General features: G+C 27.6%; 1 protein-coding gene across 1 annotated transcript in view; it reads right to left on the reverse strand.

Moving 5' to 3' along the window:
* The window catches only part of LOC139426487 (uncharacterized), a 38005-nt gene extending 35501 nt beyond the window's left edge, over positions 1-2504 (reverse strand). Inside the window, exons 1-2 of the mRNA XM_087162764.1 lie at positions 2399-2504; positions 547-615 (exon numbers count right to left, since the gene is read on the reverse strand). Coding sequence (XP_087018890.1) covers positions 547-594 — 48 coding nt within the window. The 5' untranslated portion in view covers positions 595-615; positions 2399-2504. The remainder of the gene's footprint in view (positions 1-546; positions 616-2398) is intronic.
* Between the last annotated feature and the right edge of the window lie 14563 nt (positions 2505-17067).

Here is a 17067-nt window from a genome sequence, read left to right on the forward strand (position 1 = left end):
TATTTAATTAGATGATAAAACAATAGAAACAAAAATATTGATTATTATTCAATATTATACAGAAATATAAGCAATACTCTTTAAGTGGGCGGGGCTACCCGGCTCTCCCCTATATATTTTAATCATTTTGATAATTATATTATGATAGCTATTATAGATATTTGTCAATCAATATTGAAAATAAATTAAATAATTTGATGTTAATGACATTGTTATATAAGTAATTGGTATTGATATTAATAATGATATCAGTAAATTGATTGATAGTATTGATTTAGACATTGATCATTTTCTGACATTATCATCAAAATTGTGAGCTATTTTCTTTATTTTTAATCTTTTTTAATTTTATCAGCTTAGATTAGATATGAACTTTGTTTGGATTTGTGAGTTTCAATTTGTTAATTTTAAAATAGAATTATATCAAGTTAATAATGTTATGTTAAAAACTTTAACAAAGTATGTTTATGATATCTACTTAAGAACTTCTAACAGTATGTATTGATTTCAAAGATCTATATTAAAGAAGTACAAAACTATACTTACTTTTTCATTCATGAATGCTTCTGGGGTAATGCTAGTTTTCCCAACCATTTTCAAATATAAATATCGACGCTAAAATTGAACATGTTTGTTAACCAGATTTGAATTTAAATAAACTACTAATCAATATTAAAAGAATACTCTTCCCTGTGTACCTTACGCTCTATACCAAGTACTTATTCACCAGACATATTTTCAAAAATTTTTTTTAGTGAAGGCTATATGTATCCTATGGATATGTTACGAATTACTAAAATATTCTCCGTTTTTTCATTTGATCGCAGTACCGAAGAAACGAAAGAAAAAATGAATGATAAACGAAAATATAAACGTTTTTAATAACTTTTGAATGACTGAACCGATTTATTTTACGTTATTTTTTTCTACTGTTTAAATGCTTTCCTATGAATTTTTTTTAATCCCCATGTGATAGAATTGACATGCAATTATTAATGCAGGGACATTTTTTTGAAGGATTTCTTTTTCTATAATTATAGTTTTGAAAGGAACGAGACAGCTGTTGCTACTCTTGCTAACCTATATTACCTATATGTGACGTAGGTGGAAAATTAAGTCTTAAGGGTTAAGTTAGTTGTTAATTATTTATAAAGTTTGAAAAATAATTTATATTTTGAAATTTATCATCATTATGATTAGCAGTTCCGCTAAGCTTATTTTAATACATTCTAAATAAACAATTACTATCTTGATTTATTCTTATCTCTAAAAGAGAAATTTTCAATTACACTAAAAATTAAGTTATATTATTAAACTAAAATATTTTGATCAGTTTTTCAAAAATGTACACTTTTTTAGTTCAGTTTGGGAGGCTTTTTTTTTAGTTGGTAAAAAGTTTGACTTAGCTTAATTGAAAGCAAATTTTGATTTATACCTTATAGTGAGAAAAAAATTATGGTCAAAATTACCAGAATGTTGTAAAATTTTCAGACTCTATGTAAACACCAAAAAGATAAGTAATTTATTCAGAAGAGCTTTTGTATTTATGAATTAACCAAACTATATGATTGTTTAATAAACGATAAAGTTTGATAAATATATTAATTTTATCGTAAAGAGTATGGCATATACCTTTTTTTTTGGTATATTTTACTTTTCGGATTTCTATCGTATTTTTTACCATGTGTGTAGCAATGGGAACTATAATTTTTAAAACTAGAGTTTCTAGTAAACCGTTACTATGTCAAAGAAAAAATTATCACTTGAATATTTTAAATACCATATATTTTGGATTTTATTACCAGAGTCATATTTTTTTAACCAGAAATGCCATTGCCCAAAAGAAGGGTAATTGTACTAGAATTCTTTTCACCGTATGCCTAGTGCGGTATCCGACTTTGCTATACTTCTTTTAAGTCCATTTTAATGTCACTCATTGTAACTCTCCAGCAACGTTAGATGCAGGAACTCTATGCTAGAAGCGATGGAAATGCTAACCAACATTTCTTATTTTATTCTCTAAAACTTGTTTAACTATAAAATTGAATTATTTATATTTAATTTAATTAATAAAAAAGTCATGGATAATTAGTTTTATGTCTTGTGGTATATTAATGAGAAGTTAATTTATTGGTATACTAATGAGAAGTTAATTAGTTAAGCACTAAATGTCTATACTTCAGAGGAATAAAATACGAAGTTTAGTTTAATACTGAAATATTGAAATTTAAAATAAATTAATTCTTCTTTCAGAAAAGAATAAAATATACAAATATAAACTAATGTCGATTTTCCTTTGTCTTGATCCAAAGTATTTGTAAGTAGTGTTAGCTGTTGATATTTTCATACATACAGAGCTACCTCATATTAAAAAAATAATATTTCTTATTTCACATACCTTATTTTACTTTTCTTACGTCTCAAATCAGTCAAATAATTATTGCAGTGAATCCTATTAAACATGTCATGTCTTTACAAAATCCTGTTTGCTTTGTGTTTGGAACAGTTAATATTTCGTGATCAATAGTGATAATTCTAATTTTACCTTTTTAGAAAAAATGGCATTTGTAACTTAGTGTAGTGCCTGTCTCCACCAACTGATACTAAGTCTTTTTGTTAAATTGTACATTGATTTTTCGATAATAAATTCAGATTTAATGACATCTTGCGCAATGATATATGCTATTGATTATCTACAATGTGCTCTTTTTATACAATTTATATTCATAATTATTATGATTGAGGGATTTCGTTGTTATAACTATTAAGTATTTTCCTTATTGTAACTGTTAAGTTATTATCTCATTATAAATAAAAATGTATCAGGCTGCCTTTTTTTAATTGGTGACTGCACTTCTGAAATATAATATTAGTACAATTAAAAAAGTGCCTAAAATTATTTATAAGAAATTAATATTTTTGTTTCTAAAAATAACATTTTCAGATAAAAATGAAGGATATTTTTTATATAAATAAATGAATTTATACAAAGAAATTATTTTCATATATTGGTATTGCTTAGAAAATTTTGTTTTCATATTAATTGCAGGCATCCGTTATTTTACATAAAAATATAACTTAAATACTTCAAATCGAGGAAACTTTTTTATGATAATATATGCCATAAATAAACGTATTTATTAAAAGTACGTAAAAATATCCTATTAACTGATAAAATATGGGTTTATTATAATATATATTATTATTCAAATTTTAGGCTCATTATGGTCATTTAACGCGATTTTTTTATTTAAAAAAAATTAAAACACAAATAAAAATGTTCAAATACTTCTATAAATGATGGTGAGGAAAGTGCGACCTGTAATAGCTAATCCCAAATGATGTTTTGCTTTGTATACCATCAAATAGCTTTGTATTCTGATTTTATAAATAAATGTAATTGGAAAATCTGCTCTGTTAGAAATTTTTCGAAAAAAATGGGTAAATAACAATCTATAGAATGGCTACTTTACCGTATTTAATCAAAACAGTCAAATAACCATAAATGAAATGGTAATCAAACTGTTAAGTTTGAGACAAACTGCTTATTAACTGCTTTCACCTAATACGGTTAAACAACCAGAATTTTATCGCACCAATTAGAACCACGTAATGAAGCTACTTATTTCGTTGCAACTGCGTATATATGAAAACCAAGCAGAACTGGAGTTCGAGTCCTAGTGTTGACACCCCAATATTTCCTGCATTCCCTGCAACACATGAAGAATTTCCAGTGTCCGGCACTTTTCAATGTCCATTACCTTACAAAAAGCCGAGCTCCTATGTCTAGTTTAATAATAATTTTTTTTTTACTACTTTGAAAAATGCTAGTTGTAAATGGTTAAAAAACCGTGCAGTTTTGTATTCATGGTTTTATAACCATACTTTTTGCAAATAGTTTCAAAACCATGAAGGAAAAAAATGTTCTTTTCCGTATACTTTACGGCTATGCGGATAGGCAGACAGCTGCCAGTTATTTTAAAATAATTTTAGAATGAAAATTGTAGCAGTGTGGAATTGTCAACATTGAAATAAAACGTTTTGAGGGTTTAACATAACTAATGCGAATATTCAGTGGATTTCTGTTTTAGTTCGAGAAATTTTTTAATAGTTAAAAATACTTTTAAACGTATCAAATTCTTTTACATTTAATTGAATACCTCATTTAAAAATGTAAATGAAATGAAAAATAGATTTTGTTTATATATGAAGATAAATACGTAGGAATTTTATGAGTAACGAATTCAAAATTTCCATAAAACTCTTTATAACAATAAAATATACTATGGAATAAAAGAAAACATTTAAACATGTTTATGCAGAGAATCCATTTTTAAATATGCAGTTGATGCTTTTGATTACTATTATAAAAATGAATAGGAAGTAAAATTTTCAAATTAAGTCTCAAACTTGGTTACGTATTTATTCTAAACCATATTATTTCATTGAAATTTTTATAGATTCATTAATTTCTGACAATATAAAAATGAATATTGACAATATATAAATGAATATATAAATGAACAATATATAAATTGACATATATATATATATTGACAATATATATATATATATATATATATATATATATATATATATATATATATATATATATATATATATATATATATATATATATATATATATATATATATATATATATATATATATATATATATATATATATATATATTGACAATATATAAATGAATTTTAATCATTATCAAAATCACGATATTTCTTTTTTTTTTTTAAATAATATTTTCTTTTAATTTTAAAAATTATAAAAATGAGTACTATATATTTAAAAAAAATGTTAAAAGTTGTATATAAAATTAACACGTCGCAATTTTGATCTAATTGACGGGCTTTCACATTTTAAAAGCTAGTCTTCATATAGATAGTTTGATTACAAAAATGTTGTTTATTTTTTCGGTGCTAATGATAATTAATTTGGTGACAAAAAACAATTTTTTTTTTAATTGAAAGCTGCAATGAGTTTTATACCATCAAATAATTTTACAAAAATTTGGTTAAAATTGATAGAATAGTTTGCGTCTCACACTTTAAAAATGTTTGTTACATACATGCCACTATTGTTTGTTTAAAGTAAAGTACAAATCTATACAGTGCATGAAGTCACATTTTTTATTTATTTTTTCACAGTTATTTTCTTACTTATTCGTTTGTTTTGTTTATTTACTGACAACACATACTCTCATACGCAATGGAATTAATTTATGACTTCATTGTAAAAATATTCCATTTAAAAAACAAGAACTTTTTAAGTAATATATTCGAATGAATTCTTTCAAACACTGATTATTTTGCCAATTTTACAATATTTTATCTATGATAGCAACAGTTCAGTACTTAAAAATATATTTTACTTCATCACCATAAATGGTGACAGTTATACACACCAAATTTTTTTACAGTGTATTTTTAAATTTATATTTAATTCTACCCGGACAACTTTGTTTGAATAAAAAGAATTGTGAATATTTTAAAATCTGAACAAAAACTGAGCAGTGTAATTTTCTTCACAATGAACTGAATTCATTTCGGATTATTTTTTCCTTTTATCAAACAATACTCTTTATTTACAAAATTAAAATCTATTAATTTGTTTTTCATGAATTGATCAATACTTCTTTATGCCGGGATAGTCCATTTGGCAGAGCGCTGGACTTAAGTTCATGAGAACGGGAGTTCGAATCCAGCCGGCCGAAGACTCTCCGTGTAGTAAATGGTGACTGGGGCACGTAAAATCTATCGGGTCGCAAACTCATCCATGGTCCCCAAAAAATTATATGGTTGCGGGTACTGAAGTGGAGAATGAGAATTCTCTGGTTCATGACAAAATAATGATCTGTGAAAAATATATGGTTGTGTGAATGGATCCTCCCTTAGTACGGTTGTGACGATTGGGTGTGGCAGAAGTCAAATTCTTGACCATAGAGGGAGCCACTGGAAAACAATAACAATCGCATCCATTGCCTTAAAGGCTTACAAGAACAACAGCATCTATATTTCCTTTAAATAAACAAAGTATCACATTTTCAGCTTTACTACATAAAAAAAACTTAATAATATCCCCCTGTGAGATACATTAAAAAAAGATAAATTGGTTTTGTGATACAAGAATTTGAATATATTTATTCCTAAACGCATCACCAAGACCTTTAAGAAGGAACTGAGTATTTCTATCATACATAAAATAAAAGAAAAAAAGATATACTGAGACTAATTTTCCATACATGACACAATTCTTTATTTTTACAATCACAATACATTCAGTTATATGACATGATATAATCTATAGTTTCTTTGGATAACTGAGGCATCAAATTTTTGTGGTTCATGAAAGTATTGCTCAGCAACACTTATTTGCAAGATACCTTAAGAAATGATAAATTAGTTTTATGATCGTTTCGAATACATCCAAGACAGTTACTAAACTCATTCCTAGCCACATCACCAAGCAAATTGATAATGAAATGAACATTTCCGACATCTATGAAAGAAAACAAAGCTGATGACTATTATCGGAAAATACTTGTGTGAAAATAGTGCATATGGATGCAAGCTAAGATGTGTGCAAAGCCAAGATGGAAATAATTTTAAATTACACACCCAACTTAAATGAGATACATTTCCAAGGTATGTAGATTTATATGACTACCTACACTGAAAAAATAAAGTATGATCAAAATAACCAGAAATTGCTGAAATTTGCCATGTTTCTAGCTCCATAGAAACAACAAAAACACTTTAATTTTTACCTAAGCACTTGTTAAGAAGTTTGGTAAAATTAACTACAAAACATTGTCTCACAATCTGTGTAAAAATTTGGTAGATATGGTAATTTTATCATGATACCTTAGATCATGGCATATAAAACCATTTTTTTGCATTAGTGTAGAATTGTGACGGAAAAGTGTAGGTGAAATTAGATTTACCACTTATTTTCCAATAAATTACGTTCCAGCGTAATTATTAATATTTTTTTTAAATTTACTGAATCTATAGAACCCAAATATTTAAGAACATTAACTACATTACCAAGTACTACCAATCCTGAATAACAATAAAAATTTTGTCATATAATGTTAAGATTTAATAAAAAAAATAAAATTGTAAAGACAGTGTTCCATAATTACCATTTCCAACTCACGTTTTGAGAAGTCTTTTTAAATTTGCATTAAAAATTATGCCTGTTAGGGGCTAAAAAATTATAAATTATTATTTTAAGCAAATGAAACAATAGACATATGTGATGTAAAGAATCATTATTAAAGATTACAAGACAGAAAAATATCAAAATATGGTTATTTACCAGAGAAAGCAGAAAGAAATTAATGAGAAGATTTTAAAATCAATTTTCCTCCTCAACTTGAATTGGTATTTTTTTTATTTCTCTTTCTTCATCCGTTACTGTACGAATTATGATGATGTTTCAATATTTTTTTTCTATTGGAAATTGTTTAAGACCTATTTCGAATTTAATTTTGACTAGAAATGAAAAAATATGTATAAATGTTCTGTGATTACGGTACACTTTGTAGTTACAAAATATCATACCTCTTTATATGCGCAAATAAGGGGCGTTTATCACAAACTTTAAAAATATATTACACGCTAATACCATAAGTCGGGATAGCTTGGTTGACAGGGTCCCGAGCAGGGTGCAGGGTTCGTGAGAGCGGGTGTTTCAATTCAACCGGCGAAAGACTCTCTGTGTAGAGAATGGTGATTGGTGCCCGTTAAATTTGTCGCGTCGAAAAGTTTTCCATGTTCCCATAACAAATTAATACCTCTGGGGGTAATGAATTTGAAATTGATCGCTCTCTGGTTCAAATTTGTCGGGTCGAAAAGTCTTCCATGTTCCCATAACAAATTAATACCTCTGGGGGTAATGAATTTGAAATTGATCGCTCTCTGGTTCAAATTTGTCGGGTTGAAAAGTCTTCCATGTTCCCATAACAAATTAATACGTCTGAGGGTAATGAATTTGAAATTGATCGCTCTCTGGTTCAAATTTGTCGGGTCGAAAAGTCTTTCTTGTTCCCATAACAAATTAATACCTCTGGGGGTTATGAATTTGAAATTGATCGCTCTCTGTTTCAAATTTGTCGGGTCGAAAAGTCTTCCATGTTCCCATAACAAATTAATACCTCTGGGGGTAATGAATTTGAAATTGATCGCTCTCTGTTTCAAATTTGTCGGGTCGAAAAGTCTTCCATGTTCCCATAACAAATTAATACCTCTGAGGGTAATGAATTTGAAATTGATCGCTCTCTGGTTCAAATTTGTCGGGTCGAAAAGTCTTCCATGTTCCCATAACAAATTAAAATCTCTGGGGGTAATGCATTTGAAATTGATCGCTCTCTGGTTCAAATTCGTCGGGTCGAAAAGTCTTCCATGTTCTCATAACAAATTAATACCTCTGGGGGTTATGAATTTGAAATTGATCGCTCTCTGGTTCAAATTTGTCGGGCCGAAAAGTCTTCCTTCTTCCATTACAAATTAATACCTCTGGGGGTAATGAATTTGAAATTGATCGCTCTCTGGTTCAAATTTGTCGGGTCGAAAAGTCTTCCTTCTTCCATTACAAATTAATACCTCTGGGGGTAATGAATTTGAAATTTATCGCTCTCTGGTTCAAATTTGTCGGGTCGAAAAGTCTTCCATGTTCCCATAACAAATTAATACCTCTGGAGGTAATGAATTTGAAATTGATCGCTCTCTGGTTCAGGATAAAATAACGATATGTTGATGAATGAATGGATATTTGAATGTGTCCACTCTATGGACGGGTGTGACGTATGAGTGTGGCAGAATTGGAATTCTTGGCCATAGACGGTGCTTCTGGAAAACAAGAACAATCACATCCGTTTCCTTCATAGCCTACGACTACAACAACGCTCACAACATGCTTAAGAGATCATTTATTAAAGTTTTAATTCAGCAAATCATATTTACAGTTAGATATATCATAAAACACATATAAAGTGCATTTTAAATTTCATTCTGACTATTATTAAGCATGATTTTTCAGAAAAACCTTTAAAAGTGAATGATAAAAAAAGAGAATATTTTTCATGACATACCTGCAGTTTAGGTTGATAAGTGTGCCTTTTTACTTGAAATCTTTCAAATGAGATAGACAAATCAATAGTGTGAAGCCTAATGAATAAAAAATTTACCTATCAATAATAATTACTTAAAAATATCTGATTACTCGAAAAATTGAAATAACGCAATTTTCTTAGACTTTGAGCTCTAAAACAGACTTGATCTAGCAGTGAACCATAAAGATAAATATTCCAAAGAGTACATACATGGGAGAAGTGCCCAAAAAGCAAGATATGTGTTGAGTACATTTGGCGTGACCCTAAAATGGGCGTCGAAGGATCAAGAAACTGAAATTTGCACTGATTTCAAGATCACTAATTGCAATTCCCAAACTTAAACATAAGTATGAAATTGGCTGAAAAAAGAGCTTTATATATGCTGCAGATACAGAATAAAGTAATAAGTCTATGATTACTGATTCAAATTTTATATGATATGGCTAATAACTAAGCATCCTGTCCCTAAGTAATTGAGTGTAAAAATAGTTATGAAAAGAAGTAAATTGTGTGAAAATTATCATTTAGAATCAATGCGAATATCTGATATATAAAACCTATCTTTTTAAGAAGTTGGAGAAAAAGCTTTAAACTGAGCTTGTATAAATTTGACTGGTACTTATATTATATGCACAAAGTATACGTTTTATACTAAATATCGATTTATTTAGAGAAATTGACTCAAAATACTATAATAACTTCCTTCATTGAATTTTTGGACATCAGATTACAGATTATCTGAAACAATTGGTTTATGATAGAAAAAAAATCTATTAGCATTGCAATATTTTAACAATTTTCGATTATTTTCTATTTTTGCGTAAAAAGCACTTAGCTGTAAAAATACTTCATAAAGAGTTCAAAAAAATTTTTTTTTGTTTATTTTTAAGACTCTAAACTTCAACTCTGAGTTATGCTTCCACATTTTCGAGCACTGATTCTTCGACACGTTATTTATTGAAATATATAGTTTTATGGTTCCCTGTTGGCAAAAGCATACAACGAAAAAAAAGGATGGTCAAAGCTATCAGAATATGGCAAAAGTAATCAAGCTTCTAGCTCTTTGGAAACACCAAAAAGCATGGTATTTTTATCCAAATTTTGATAAAATTTGCGATAAAATATGATATTATTACCTTACTGTTTGGTAGTAAATGTGGCAAATTTTGGTAAGTTTAACCAATAATTCCATATTTTAACACTACTTGTATAATTTGAAATTCTCACATTCTCTGCAGTGATTTGAATCCCATCCAGATTGGCACGTACTAGTTTGTCTAGATGTACAGGCAGCTTGTGCGCATACCTGAGCTCTGACCACACTATCATTATGCTAGATATGTAGTTAAATTTTATAACTTAAAAAATTTATTTAACTTATTTAATTATATAAATTACATATTAGTTATAGTTTTATAATATTTATATTTTTATTATTATTAAACTTTATAACTCAATTATTTTAAAACTGTAAATTTTTTAAACTAAATATATTTAACAAGTTGCAAAAAGATATTTAATAATATGTATTAAATAAATGAGGAATTAAAGGAAAGAAAACAATGATATTAAGTTGAATTCGGTTAGTGAACTACTTACATACAACCTGGCTGGTTCCCTATTAAGTAACACTGAAAAGTAGAATTACTATAAGTATAACATTCAATTTTACCTGAGAATTATACTGTGATTTTTAGTGATAAAATTATTTAAAAAAATCGCAATTGTGTATTTTTAGTATGCAAGATTAACATTTAAAAAAATAAATGCATTTATATAACAAAAATTTCTTAATTCCAATTAACATTTTAAAAATAGATGAGAGAAATTTGTTTAGTCTGTTCGAAATCTCTTAATATCTTCAGACTTATTAAAGGAAAAATAATAATTTTAGAGAAAACTGTTAAAGTCAGTGAAAATAGTAACATTTTCTCTTTATCATTCTTTTATTTTATATTAATAACATCTACTATACAACTCATGCATATTAATAACATGTACTAAATCAATAATTTTAAATTATGCACTTTAAAATCATAAAAGGTTCGTAACTTTACAAATAGTTATGAGATGTAGAAATAAACTTCAAGTATGTACTGACATACAATTATTCGTTCATAATTTAAAACAAATAAAAAATATCAAATAAACCGATATAAAATTAATGCAAAAGAATAAAATTTTAATGTTATTTATTGTTAGTAAATAAACAGTATTTGGTCGTAAATGTATACGAAAAAAAAAACATGTTGCTTATAAACAACAAACACGAGAATGTTATTAAATTTTTAATTTTGTAATTCATTGCAGTTTCTATAATTATCAAACGCAAAACAAAAACATATACGTAACTCACAATACAAAGCTTCATGAATTATAAGCTCCTAACGATTCTAAGCAAACTACAAAACTTAAATTGCAAATGTTTTGTAATGTATTTTTTTCACCAATTATATGTTAAGCAATTTTCATGAGAAAAATATCTTTAATGTAACTTTTTAGTCACTTTGCGTCTATAATCTAATAAAAGTAGCCATCTAATTATAAAATAAATATTCATTTGACATCGATTAAAATTCTTTTAAAGTCTGAAAACCAATAAAATGCAAGGAATTAAGCAAAATACTTACATTGAGTTTCTGCTTACCCACTTTTACATATTTAACTTCATATGTAGATTCACTAAAAATGAGTAAGATTTATAATCATTTATGATATAATTATTTAAGATTTATGATTATAATTAAATGGTAAATTCTGATTGAATTATACGCCATAACTTTAACAGTCATTTTTATGACATTAAATGTGAGAAATAATATATACGCATTAGGAAGTAAGAAAGAGCTATAACTTTTCAAAGGATTTAGACTGTTAAGAATAATGTTTAGGGCAGGATATTTAAAAAAATGAACACAGTGAATAACTTTTGATCAAATGATAGGAGTTACACTTTCTAGGACGCAATAAAAAGAACTTTCTCTAATTTTTTCTGTATTGATTTTGATTTTTTATGTTTAAAACAATAAGAGGGGTGCAGTAATCTGAAAAAAAAGTTGTGCCAACAGTTTGCAAGGAAAGGTTGTAGAAAATTCGAACTCGTTTTCAATCTACAAAACACATGATCTGCAAACGACTATGTCTAACTTATATGTTTTAAATACTTCTAAAATTGCTGTCGAAGAAGTACTGTGTAAAAAATTACCATTTAAAATGGCAATAATATCAAATCCTAATGAACAGTAAAGTGAATGACGGAATTAAAAGCATCACAACAAGCTGGATTGGCACAGAAGAGAAAAATAAAAAATAAATTTAGAAGCACTTTTATAACTCATCAGGAAATCAAATTGGTTTTGACATTTTTTTAATCTTTTTTACACATAATTATTTCGATACACTTCATTCGCGTTCTTATTGTTTAAGTAGCTAAAATATTAGTTTGGGAACTTAACTTGCAAAGTGCTTTGTTTAATGTTTTTATAATACTTATAAAGATATCAGATTATCATTATGGAACACTATATTCACAAGTATGATGAATTAAAATGAATTATTCGCCATAGATGGCGCCACTGAAAAACAAGAACAATCGCGCCCCTTCCGCCTAAATGGCATACGTCAACAAACACATTAATATACTTACTAGCATGCAGGAGGGCACTCTTGATTGCAAGTGTTAATAACGTCAGGTGTCACCGATTCTTCACCTCTATAGTCTGAAACATATTTTTCTATGAAATTTCAGAAAAACTATTTTACGTTGAAAATTGAGATCACTATTATGAGCTGTTACTAAACATTTTCTGTTTATTTACTATTTGTATGATTTTATTATTACATCATAATTTAAATATTTATAAAAAGTACATTTCGATAAGTTTAAAAAAATTGAAAAGTGATACTTTTAAACATAAATAATGTTGATTATAAAAAAAAAATTTACATGACTTATGTAAGAAAATTATTAAAGAATAGTTCCTATATATCGATAAAGATAAGGTAGATGGGTTAGAGTTGACAATTTTTATACATTTGATTAAAAAAGGTTAATAATCATTGTTTTGAAAATATCTTGTATATTTTCTCAATAAAATTTGAGCTTTTATGTAGAATATAAAAGATAATTTAGATCTATCGTTTCTAATAAACCCGATGGCTGAGTGGTAGCACTTCACGCTCTCGTGTCATAGTTCCTGGCGTCGAGCAAGGGCGACTCATCAACCCTTCAATGGGTCGATAAAATGAGAACCAAGCATGTTTGGAGACTAAACTCTGGGGGTTCAGCGTTCGGCTGATCACCCAACTGGAATATTTGTTACTCGATTCCAGAGCCCAAGGTGAGGAAATTTGAGATAGACACAGTAGGCCCTGGCCCTCTATGGGCTTTCGTGCCACTGAGTTTAGTTTTAGTATCTAACAATAAAAATTTTATTTGCTATTCTTACTTAATCTCTTCATTCTTATAAAAATCGAATAAAACCAAAATCAATCTAATTTGAATTTTAATGTGCATTTCTTAGTAAATAATCTTAAAACTCTTTATAATAGTTAATGTTTAAACCTATTTAATGTGAAAAATTTCATGTTCCGAGAAAATATACTTGAAAGTGGTAGCTAAAGTGGTAGCAAAAATTACTATTTGCTATTTTCTTTCATTTTTGATGTAAAAAATTGATTACATCCATTTGACAACCACGATGTATAAGCAATTAAAACAAGTACTTGAAACCTAATAATAGAGCTGTGAAGATTAATAATAGATGTTGATCAAGATTAAACAAATATTGCTAACCTTACGGGTTGAACACCACTTTAAATATTTCTGGAATCAACAGCTTTTGTATCGGTAAATAAGTAAATATTGCATCTGAGTTTCTTACATCTGAGTTCTGAGCATTGCATCTGATTGCATCCGAGTTCTATCGCAATCTGAGTTCTGAGTTAACCAAAAACCCTTTTAAAGCATCGAATGTTAGGAATTTCTAACAGTTGCAACCAAAATGGAACAAGGTTCGATCATTTAATAGCTTTCTATACACAACTATATATGATTTTGTAAGGAAAATATATATGCACAAGAATTGTGTTCTATCAGAACTCTAGGTGTTATTGTGGTATTATAAAAAGGAAAATCCATGCTAGTTTTAACCTAAATTGCTACCATTAAAAGTCTCTGTTAATATTGACATACTCACAGTATATCCAAACTAATGTGTCTCCCAAGAGTTATTAGTTCCTTTAAACTCATTGTAGCTTAGTAAAAATATGTGAAATAAAATGTGATGTGGCAATAAAATATGTAATAAGCATGTTCATTCATAGTATAATAGCTCCTATTATTAAAAAGGATGAATTAAAATCGGCTAAAGCTGCAATTGAAGTATAAATTAAAAAGTTACCTTGTGTACCTTAGAAATACCTTGTTTTTTTCTCATTTGGCGCTTAATAGTCTAGTATATTGTGTTTAGAAACTATTTAAAAAAATATAACAATTCTGACAAAATTTACTGAAAATTTATGATAGATAAATAGCAGAAAAAATCTGTTTGAATTCTATAGCTCCATGCTCTCACTATAGCCCCGTTGCATGAATGTATACATCAGAATATGTGAGAAAATGCAACTTTAATTAACATTAAGTCTACACTTTGTAGCTTGCGTACTAGGTTTGCATAATTTGTTCATTATATATAAAGTATGTTTCTATTATTTTTATAAATCCTTAAGGGATATGAAAATTTATCTTGCTATCTATTGTGGTTAAATTAAGTTTTTTTTTATTAAGTTTTTACATGAGTTGCAATAGTGAAACTTCATCGATACGAGAGCACTTAAAACTCGGTAATTTTTACCGAAACGCTTCTGTAATGATTTTGAAAATATTAAAAAAAAATAATGTCTTATAGTGTGTAATAAAATTTTGTAAATATGCCAAAAGTTGATAATTTTAACATGATACCTTAGAGCATGGCATAAAAATAGCGTATTTGGTAAAATTTAGTTTTCATTTTTGTAATTTTTACTTAATTAGTGGTAATAAGAACGATAACTTTTAAAACCAGATATCATTAGCATTACTAAGTAATACAAATAGTTATTGATGCACTCTTTAGGTGATTCTTTAATTCTAAGACAGTTTGTTTAATTGACTTGGAATAAAAGTCATTTTGAGGGGAGGAATAATTTTTGTTGAAAGTGATGTGTACTTTTACATTTTTAAAAGTCATAAAGCTACATTTTTAAAGGACTACCAAAATAACTTACTATATTCACACAACCTTAAGGTATGAGGATAGTTTATATGCTGGTCTATGCAGTTTTCATCATTTTTGGATAAGATCAACTTACATCGCTCAAAACATTCCTGTAAACATACAAAATGATATAAAATTCAAACAGAAAAAAATGAGGAAAAAAGCCTAAACAGCGTTTCTTACAAAACAGTAAGAAAGAGGTAAATAATAGAATTGTAATAAATATGTTTAAATAGCTTATTTTGATGAAGAAAATTTTTATTCTAAAGGAAATCGAAAATTGAACTTGGAACTAATTCTGCTCTAATGATCGAATTTGAACCAACAAAGCAACAATTTTAACAGTGCTTTTCGCAGCATTTTCACCAAGCAAAAAGAAAAACTGCAGTTCAAAAGCCTTTCACTTCAGACAAAACTGTAACTTTGAACTACGTTAATACAATTTTTCCGTAAAGAAGTATCTTGTCTTTAGAACGGGCTGATAGCTAAAATATTTCAAATGTTATTTTAGTTTCCTTAAAGTCGCCAGTTTGGCAAGATTTTTCCACTTAAATGAAAAACATTAAAATCGATAACCAATTATAAATTTCTTATGAGCCCAGAAAATGCAATGTTGGAGTAATTTTTTTAAATGTTATCCGATTAGATCAGAAATGTTTTTCATTTTCAAACTATGAAGTTTTTATGTACCACTTTCACAGTTAGCATGATTAGTGATGGTTAAAGATAAGCAGAAAGTGACCTAACAGTCAGTAAAAAAACTGTTAAAACCTTACAGCAGTTTAAAAAAATTGCAAATTATTCGCTAAAAAGCATTACTTTATATAACTACATAGTCTACGGAAAAGCAACCTTAATGATTAAAGGAGGTAAAGCCTAACTATGTTGATAAATTATTACAAACAAATTTTAAGATAGGGAATAAAATACGAAACATACATTCTACAGACAAAAGCGAAAAACGAAAGATATATCTTAATAAACCTTTTTCATCAGAAGAAATTCTCCTCATGTCCGTTCAAAGAGAAAAAAAAAACTAATGATTAAAAGAGGTTAACCCAAATATTCTAAGAAGTTAGTACAAGCAATAGTTTAATATTTTAGTACATTTGAAAAAAAAATGAAATCTACAATTTATTTTATTTAGGTCTGTCAAAACTTGAGTAAAATTGTTTTCTCTGTTTTCCGTTACTCGAGAATTGAAAATTATAACATTTGTTTTCTCTGTCTTGCTTTACGCGAGAATTGAAAATTTTTTTTTTCCTTCCTCATTTGGTTTCTCCCGAGAGTTGAAAATTAAAAAATTACTTCCCCTGCTTTGCTTTAATTGTGAATTAAAAATTATAAAATTTTTATTCACTTTCTCTATTGTTTCAAATCGTTTTATGATATAAAAATAGACTGTTGTTGTCGGAGAAAAAAATTATAAATTTATAGAAATCCTTACAAAATATTTCTACTTACATATCTAGTTAGAGGTCCATTACCACTATTTTCTCTCCATAAACTTATATAATCTCTACAGTTACTGTTATATGGACTGGCTAGCCTTATAATTTCAGTCTAAAAATAAACAGAAAACTAAGTTTATCCTTTCTTTTATTTATTCATATGTCCATCAAATTGAAATACATTATTTGAAAAATCAAAATACTCAATTACACTGGTTAATGGAA

Source organism: Parasteatoda tepidariorum, chromosome 5, assembly GCF_982258835.1.
Source record: "Parasteatoda tepidariorum strain Cologne lab strain chromosome 5, Ptep-v5.0, whole genome shotgun sequence".
Classification (NCBI taxonomy): Eukaryota; Metazoa; Arthropoda; class Arachnida; order Araneae; family Theridiidae; genus Parasteatoda; species Parasteatoda tepidariorum.